At 42.0% G+C, this 9,569-nt stretch overlaps 1 protein-coding gene across 1 annotated transcript in view; it reads left to right on the top strand.

Annotated features, from left to right (window-relative positions):
* Positions 1-6,656, top strand: part of ramp1 (receptor activity modifying protein 1) — a 33,705-nt gene extending 27,049 nt beyond the window's left edge. Inside the window, exon 3 of the mRNA XM_060877227.1 lies at positions 4,764-6,656. Within this exon, the coding sequence (XP_060733210.1) occupies positions 4,764-5,019 (256 nt within the window). The 3' untranslated portion in view covers positions 5,020-6,656. The remainder of the gene's footprint in view (positions 1-4,763) is intronic.
* The last annotated feature ends 2,913 nt before the right edge of the window (positions 6,657-9,569 follow it).

The raw sequence follows: 9,569 nt of genomic DNA, 5'->3' as shown, positions 1-9,569 counted from the left end.
TTCCCACATAGAGAATAGAACATAAAAAGGCTAATTGTGTTCAGTCTGCATCTGTTTAAGTTACTAACAGCTCATCACAGGTTTTATTGCCTATAGACAATTAGATACGTCTACATTTATATATTTTTAAAGAAATCAACTCTATAGATACAGATAGAGTTGAATATACTGTATAACCTGAGGTTAAAGGTGGGGTCTCCGTTGTTTAAAAGCCAATGTTGACATTTGAAATCACCAAAACAAACACGCCCCTAACCCAAATGGGTCCCACCCCTGTTTTTATAGCTCCGCCCCACACATACACCAGACAAGAATAACCCAAGTATAATGGCTGAACCTGCTGGGGCGGCTGGACGAGGGGAGATTTTTATCAATAAATGAACACAATGAGTAATATTACGGTAATACACATGTGTTTGTAGTACTGTGTGTTTTACCGTGAAAGGTTTAGCTCCGTTTCACACGGAAGACGTTCAGTTCTCTCCAGCGCTGGAAAGCTGATCCTATATTAACACGTCCTACTTCTTACCTTATCGTAAGTCTTTCTTCTCTTTCTTTCTTTGTTTTTATCCTCCATGTCAATGTTAAAACCGCTTTCTGCTAATGTCACACATGCGCACTGAACACTCTCTCTGCCCATATTGACAAGACACGCCCCTTTCTGCTCATTGGCTACACGTTAGTTTTGTTTTTGTTTTGTTTGGCGGCCCGACGCAGTTTTCCGAAGCATTTCTCAAACAACGGAGACCCCACCTTTAATTAATAATGTATTTTGAAGATGTAAATACAGAAGTAAACACACAGGACCGATATGAGATTTTAGACCCGGTGAACTTCATGTATTGTGGCTGTAATGTTCAACCAGGCTACAGCTTCTTCCACTGATCACACTAAAAAACAGCTCGTAGAGGTCCAGATCCCAATCCATCTTTTTTTTGTTGCTAAATCCACCACTTTGAAACAGAGCTCTGTTTCACTCCCTCGCCTCGAGAACAGCGCTTAGACGAATCTGCAGCAAGGAGACGTCAAAAAGTTCACGAGGGAAATGAGAGAGAAGCCGAAAAAAGAGAACCACAGAGTGAATCGCTTATCCGAACTACCTCGGGTCACGGGGAGCCTGTGCCTATCTCAGGCGTCATCGGGCATCAAGGCAGGATACACCCTGGACGGAGTGCCAACCCACCTAGTTGAATTCTATTTAAATATTTTATTTAATTGATGTCATTTACATACAGACTGTCTGAATGTTCAGCATGTACGCAATGTTTCCAGCAGTTTAAAATAAGCTCAGGTCAAGGAAGTGTTTCAGATCTGGGAGTCCATTCGGTGTCATAGACAACAACAGCTGCATCCATCCCCATCATCACTGCGGAAACTGACCTGGGATCAGGTCCAGGAGGTTTTATAACAAACTCTGACGTGCTGCATAAAATCACCTGAAATATGATGGTAAATATATGGACTCCCTGCTGGCTGGAGCTCATGACACAGCGAATTACTGACATTTTCTCATATTTAAGGGTTCTTGGGAATTAGATTGTATATTTAAGCTGAGTTTGCTAAGGCTGAGGTATGGGACAGAAGGAACAGAAGGAACAGAAGGAACGAGGAAAGAAGGACTCAAGGGACTCCGTGGAGTATATGGCCAGGTTCTTGTAGCAGTCATGAATATCACATTAAAATGTGTGTGTGTGTGTGTGTGTGTGTGTGTGTATGTGTATTATTGCAGCAGTTTTACACTACAACAACAACATTATACTTTAGCAGTACATCTCTTATAGAAGATGTTTATCCCAGATGTATCTGACCTTTCAGAGCTGTCGAGTCGATCTTCTCCAGGCAGCAGCTTCTCCCCTCTATCTGCTCAGTCCGGCACATACTAGATGCCGAGGCTTGCAGGATCACTTCTATGAGCTCTGCACACAGCTACCAGTGGAACACAGTCAGGCCAAAGAGCCTTTATAAACCTCTCAAACGATCTAGTATCACTTAGTGACATTAATGACTTTAAGAGGGAGCGTGAGAGAGACAAACAGCGGTGAAGGCACGGTGTGTGTGTGCTCCATGCTGTAATGGTGAAGGCACGGTGTGTGTGCTCCAGGCTGTAATGGTGAAGGCACGGTGTGTGTGTGCTCCATGCTGTAATGGTGAAGGCACGGTGTGTGTGCTCCAGGCTGTAATGGTGAAGGCACGGTGTGTGTGTGCTCCATGCTGTAATGGTGAAGGCACGGTGTGTGTGCTCCAGGCTGTAATGGTGAAGGCACGGTGTGTGTGTGCTCCAGGCTGTAATGGTGAAGGCACGGTGTGTGTGTGCTCCATGCTGTAATGGTGAAGGCACGGTGTGTGTGCTCCAGGCTGTAATGGTGAAGGCACGGTGTGTGTGTGCTCCATGCTGTAATGGTGAAGGCACGGTGTGTGTGCTCCAGGCTGTAATGGTGAAGGCACGGTGTGTGTGTGCTCCAGGCTGTAATGGTGAAGGCACGGTGTGTGTGTGCTCCAGGCTGTAATGGTGAAGGCACAGTGTGTGTGCTCCAGGCTGTAATGGTGAAGGCACGGTGTGTGTGTGCTCCAGGCTGTGATGGTGAAGGCACGGTGTGTGTGCTCCAGGCTGTAATGCACAATGGTACGCATTAGTGTTTAAATATAAACATTCCTCAGAATAATTCATGTAAGCAGGATTTAGGTTATTTACAGTGGAAAGTTCAGAGCCTTATAATACATAATGTAAAGAATTCTGTCTTCATATTTAATTCCTGTGCAATTCTCAAGTTAATAAGTGTTAAAGTCAGCGGTGTTGTGGTCACAGCACTATCATGTGCTGATATTTGTCTCCGGTTCTCTTGTCAGATATATTTAGTGGCGTTAAACCGTTCGGAAACTCGATCCACTGGCTCCTGGGAGTGACATCTGCTTTAGGATTCTCAAACAAACCCATAACATATGGCACCATATGCTCATGTATTTTAGAAGATGAGTAGCTCACTACAAGTGCTGCTTTAGGTGTTTATAGAGAAATCACATTATTTCTAAATGCACAGAATTTTCATCTCTATTGAAATACAGATTTGTAGAAAATGAGTGTCACAGTTCTTATGGAAAAAGTGTGAAATGTACAAACGCAGCCGGTCTGAATGCTAGCATAGTATAGCTTAGCATAGCATAGCATAGCATAGCGTAGCATAGCGTACCTCAGTTTGGCTTCATTTCATCAACAATCTTTTTCAAATATTTTGAATTCTCATGTAGTTCACTTTGTAAATGTAAAGTGAAGCTGTGAGTCGACGTTTCTCCTAAACTGCAACCAGCAGCTGCTGCAGTGAAAGAAAAAAAAAAGTCCTGAGGGATATATTTTGTCACGTCTCTGTAAATATCCATTTCCTGTCCCTTTTCCCCAGAAACCAAAAGGTTATGCTAGTTTTTTATTTATTTATTTATTTGTTTGTTTATTTATTTAGTTAGTTAGTTAGTTAGTTTTTGACATACATTTAATTATGGGTCTAGAGAAAGATAGACGTTACAGACTCGTATATATATGTTAACAAGACAACAGTTCAGTATTAACATCGAATTAAGTTTATTAATGTAAAGTCTTGCAAAAAACATCAAATGAGAATTCACATTTTATTTAAATAGAAGCTTTAAAAGTCAAGAGAAAGGTGCAGTAATCATGCTTCAGGGATCTGAGATCTCAGATTACAGCACCTTGTCTCCACTCCTATGTCCCCACTCCTATGTCCCCACTCCTATGTCTTTACTCCTGTCTTTACTCCTATATCTTTACTCCTATGTCCCCACTCCTGTCCCCACTCCTATGTCTTTACTCCTGTCTTTACTCCTATGTCTTTATTCCTGTCTTTACTCTTACTGTATGTCCCCACTCCTGTCCCCACTCCTATGTCTTTACTCCTGTCTTTACTCCTATGTCCCCACTCCTATGTCCCCACTCCTGTCCCCACTCCTATGTCTTTATTCCTGTCCCCACTCCTATGTCTTTACTCCTATGTCCCCACTCCTATGTCCCCACTCCTATGATTACTCTCAAACTTGACAGTGCTGCACTGCCATCCCACATTTAGTCATGTTTTATTCCAAAAGGATGTAGTGATGAAGGTTGTAGTACAGGAATTTAAGAGAGTGCTGATTAAATGTTTCTATCAGCTGTGTCATCCCAGGCGTCCCACACAGAATGAATGGCCTTATAAATAGACCGCCGGGGGAGGACACTATGGGGTGGAGGCGTGAGGGAGGGTGAGAGAAACTGAGACATGGCCTGAGTATGTATGTGTATATACATTTATTACTGATTCGGGGTAAAGTTTTTTTTTTCAGATAAAAGCATGTGAGCTTGATTAGGTTTAAATGATTATTTATCCTCACATAATAGACAAACAGCCTAATTTATTATGCAACCTGTTGAATATATTGTCCAAAATAAATGATATGGTACACAGGAAGTGTGTAAGTACTCTGTACTACAGTGGTTCAGTGTGTTCAGCCCTAAGATTCCCAGTTAGATCCTGACGTTGTGTTAATTGCGGAGTTTCTGTGCATGTTGTCCTCGTAGGTTTATTCTCGGTTCTCCAAATTTCCTGGCACCTTCTTCAGAAATGACTTCAGCAGGTGTATTATAATTTAGGGTGTATTTCCACCCCCTGATCCGAGATAAAATGGTTACTGACTAATTACATGGTCTATGTGTATTTATTATGCCGATTTTTCTGAACATATTAATAATCAGATTTTTTTTAATCTCTTTCCTGAAGGTCCTATGGAGAGCTGACAAACTGTACTTTCCTGGTGGCCTGGAAGATGAACTGTTTCTGGCCCAATAGGCTTGTGGACGAGTTCTTCATCAGTGTGCACAGACACTACTTCCATAACTGCTCGCCCACAGGACGCCTGCCTCACGATCCACCCAACAGGATCTTAGGGCCCTTCATCATAGTGCCCATTGTGGTCACTCTGCTCATGACAGCCCTGGTGGTGTGGAGGAGTAAACGCAATGAAGGCATTGTGTAACACATCATCCTGCTCCGCTGACCCTCTAAAGCACCGAGGCTCAAGTTACCGAAACCCAGAGAACACGTACCATGCTGCTGAAACAGGGAGATGTTCAACTATTGACTTGTAGCTCAACAAATAGCTAAAGAACGGAGCAGCCTGCTGTCTACACACACACACACACACACACACACACACACACACACACACACACACAAATGACCTGAAAAAAACTTTAAAATATTTAATATACAGACAAACCTTCATTACATAGACTTCCGTCGTATATCTTCACGGCCCTGGATGATCTTGATGATGATGATGATGATCCTTTTCATCACAGCACCTCGACAAGCAGAGCCGACCTGCTGAATAAACCTAACTCATGAACAGATAAACCACAGATAGAAGTAGATCACTGTTCTTATCATTATCTGTGAACACTGGACTCCACAGCTTTCTCTTTTTTCTTCGCCCTTCAATCGTTCTCATGCTGTGCATCGTGTCAAATCCTGATAATATTTAGTTTAGCTGATCGGATGAATGGGTCGATTTTCCAAAAGGAACGAACCACATGAATTATTATTATTATCATACTGTTTCGATGGCAGTGAATTTTTGATTTTATTGACGAATAAACATTTGAGGTGAAGTCTTAAAATTCCCGGGGTCTCATTACACAAGGCATGTTGGATGTAAAGGATGCTGAATGTTTGTTTGGAGTAAAGTTTGTAAAGCTGGAGAAAACCGTCGTTATCCTGATGGCTGAACATCTTGAACCGAACATGTGGAGGTTTTAAAAGGATGTATTTTAGCTTAGTGTTTCTGCAGTAGAGAATTTGCTCTTGTTGCTGGAAGGCGTTGAGCTTTAATCCCAGGAGTCTAACCCCAGAGCAAGACACTTACTGTAGCATGCAGCTGAATGCTTTGCTTGTATTTTGCCCCAATTGTAAATCACTTTGGATATGAAAGTGTAAGAAAAGTTTATAGTAGACAGTTAGTCTGTAAATAAGGTTGTAATTATAAGCCATTTAAGAAGCTCCTGAGTTCACAACAGCACCACAGTAGAGGGCTGCATTGGGATTGGGCTCCCGCGGGACCCAACGCAAATCTCGCGGGAGCGGGCGGTTTCACCTTTGCCCCGGTGGCGTGTAGCCTAATAATAAGAATGGTGTCAACACGTGACATTGAGAAGAAGATTAAAGCAGCTGTTTGCTTGACAAAAGCAAAGCAAGGCAAGTGAGACATCTGGACACAATTCTCAATTGTCACTGAAAAAAATGGGAAACTTCGTAAGTTGCAATAAATGTGAAAATGTGTTAATTTACAACGGACATAAATCTGGCACGTCTGGCCTCAGGCGACAAACCTGCACAGTTCTCATTGGTCAAAGCAAGCTCTCATTCTCCAAAAATGTGTCGCACTTTGCTGTAAAGATATTAGACCGTATGACATTGTTGCCGGGAATGGCTTTGTTGACATAGTTCGGCACCTTGTTAACGTAGCCGATAAATTTGGTACATTTGATGTGAGAGATGCGCTGCCACATCCAACCACCGTGTCTCGACATATTGAGGAAAAAGCACAGTTGTTAACAGTTAATCATTTGGTCTGTGTATCATGCAGTACGTTTAAAAAATGAGGTGCCGCTAGTTGTGGTTTTGTTAAAACGGTTAATGTTTTATAATAAAAAACAAATGTTTTTGTCAGGTGTGTTGCTTTGGTTTAGTATTAATTTATCATATTTAAATGGAATCATGTTTAATTCTGTTATTCTGGACATTAGCCTGAACTAATAATTAGTCTGATCATTTGTATACAATCAAAATTTTCACAAGCTCTCAAGAAAAAATACGCGGGAGTGGGCGGGAGTGGGCGGGAGTGGGTGGGAGTGGGCGGGAGTGGGTGGGAGTTGGCGGGAGTGGGCGGGAGTGGGTGGGAGTGGGCGGGAGTGGGTGGGAGTGGAACACGCAGCTTGCGGGCGTGGGCGGTCCTGGTCAGAAATTCAGCGGGAGCGGGCGGGTGCGGGTTTATCCCGCGCAGGGCTCTACACCACAGCTCCATCAGTCCTGACCTTTTTTCCTATAAATATTAGACTCTTCTTCTGTCTCACTTGGTCTCACTATGCTTTGCTTTACACAAACTCCCTCCCCTGACTGGCCAAGGCTCCATCACACCAGACTTATATCACGCCTTAAGTTATTGTCTCACAGCTCCAGGGTCTTGGGTTTTATTCTAAACTTGTGTTACTGTGTTTAAAGAGTTTTGTGTATTAATATTTGTTGTTCAGTTGAGGTGAGAAGGGAAAAAGCAGAACATTTAGTCTGATATTTATAAATATTATATTTTATTATATTATACAGTAGCATGTGCTAAAGTGTTTTATTCCTTTTCTAACACAATACTAACCATTTTATATTTATTATAGAATGACAGTTTGTGCGTATAAAATGACTTTTTATCCATTTACTATTCCATATTTTTGTAAAGCCACTGGTTTCTGCTGTTGCCTGCTTTTATAGCACCTCAGTACTGTGCAGACAGACAGTACTGATGTGAGGCACCTGAACACGCCGCTATTTAAACCCCAGGATTTTGGCAGTCAGCTTGTGGACGTTATCTGTGCTGTGTATCAAAGTGGTGATTTCCCAGAGCGGTTAATTTCCCCATATTTAGCAAGAGATGTTCCTCACTGGACCATTAAATTAGCTGTGATGAGTGACTCCTTCCCCTCGTCTTCACCATGTGCATTTATTTCTGGAGATTTGCTTTACAAATAACAGATTGTTGGGTTGGGTTAATTAATAAAGACAGTAACTAAGTCACTAAATGTGTGTGAATGTGTGTGTGTGTGTGTGTGTGTGTGTGTGTGTGTGTGTGTGTGTGTGTGTGTGTGTGTGTGTGTGTGTTTTTATGTAGTTGTGTGTGTATGGTTGAATGTGGGTGTTTGTGTGTGTGTGTTTATGTAGTGAAGTGCTTGTGTGTGTGTATGTTTATGTAGTTGTGTGTGCGGGTGAATGTGTGTTTGTGTGTGTGCGTGTGTGTGTGTGTTTATGTAGTTGTGTGTATGGTTGAATGTGTGTGTTTGTGTGTGTATATGAATGTGTGTGTGTGGTTGAATGTGTGTGTGTTTGTGTAGTTGTGTGTGTATGAATGTGTGTGTTTATGTAGTTGTGTGTGCGGGTGAATGTGTGTTTGTGTGTGTGTGTGTGTGTGTGTTTATGTAGTTGTGTGTATGGTTGAATGTGTGTGTTTGTGTGTGTGTATGAATGTGTGTGTGCGGTTGAATGTGTGTGTGTTTGTGTAGTTGTGTGTGTATGAATGTGTGTGTTTGTGTGTGTGTGTGTGTTTATGTAGTTGTGTGTGCGGTTGAGTGTGTGTGTTTGTGTGTGTGTATGTTTATGCAGTTGTGTGTGTGGGTGAATGTTTGTGTGTTTGCATGTGTGTGTTTATGTAGTTGTGTGTGCGGTTGAATGTGTGTGTGTTTGTGTAGTTGTGTGTGCGGTTGAATGTATGTGTTTGTGTAGTTGTGTGTGCGGGTGAGTGTGTGTGTTTATGTAGTTGTGTGTGCGGTTGAATGTGTGTGTTTGTGTAGTTGTGTGTGCGGGTGAATGTGTGTGTGTTTATGTAGTTGTGTGTGCGGTTGAATGTGTGTGTTTGTGTAGTTGTGTGTGCGGGTGAGTGTGTGTGTGTTTATGTAGTTGTGTGTGTGCGGTTGAACGTGTGTGTTTGTGTAGTTGTGTGTGCGGGTGAGTGTGTGTGTTTATGTAGTTGTGTGTGCGGTTGAATGTGTCTGTTTGTGTACTTGTGTGTGCGGTTGAATGTGTGTGTTTGTGTAGTTGTGTGTGCGGGTGAGTGTGTTTGTGTGTTTATGTAGTTGTGTGTGCGGTTGAATGTGTGTGTGTTTGTGTAGTTGTTTGTGTGTGGGTGAATGTGTGTGTGTGTGTGTGTGTGTGTGTGTTACTATAGCTGAATGAATGAATGAGTCATTCAGTGAATCACTACACTTAGTATTCACACATGTTGTTGTGTAGCAACAGTTAAGCAAACTTTCACAAAGTGAAGATCAAAGACATAATAAACAAGCGAGCTCTTTAACACGACACTTTGGATCAACACAATCACAACCTGGCTTGTTAAATAAGGAAACAGCTGTGGGTACAAATGAACTTTACATATGCATCAATCACACAAATCAGATTAATCTCGCACATACATTTACAGAAAAAGCTGGAAAATGGAGGATTCTTGGTCGGTTTAATACGAGAACAGATTCATCTCAGAGATCAATCAGTGTTGCTATAAGACGATATTTTATCACTGATGTCATGACATAATCATCACAACTGATGCTGCACTGTAGGACTTGTTCATATTATTACAGACAACACAAAACTCACCACGTTGATTGAAAAGCGGCTGTGAGATGAAGGATTTGTATTCTTTTACTATGGCCGAGTGACGTGTTCAGAGTAATGATCTGTAGGCTTGACATCAAAGCGTTAAAGATCTCGATGCTGCTCGTTAGTGATTCAGTAGGACACACAATTGTTAAGAGAAAATCACCT

The sequence above is a fragment of the Tachysurus vachellii genome, chromosome 8 (genome assembly GCF_030014155.1).
Source record: "Tachysurus vachellii isolate PV-2020 chromosome 8, HZAU_Pvac_v1, whole genome shotgun sequence".
In the NCBI taxonomy this organism is placed as follows: domain Eukaryota; kingdom Metazoa; phylum Chordata; class Actinopteri; order Siluriformes; family Bagridae; genus Tachysurus; species Tachysurus vachellii.
Note: the sequence above shows the minus strand (reverse complement) of the source record. Positions and strands in the feature narration are given on the sequence as shown.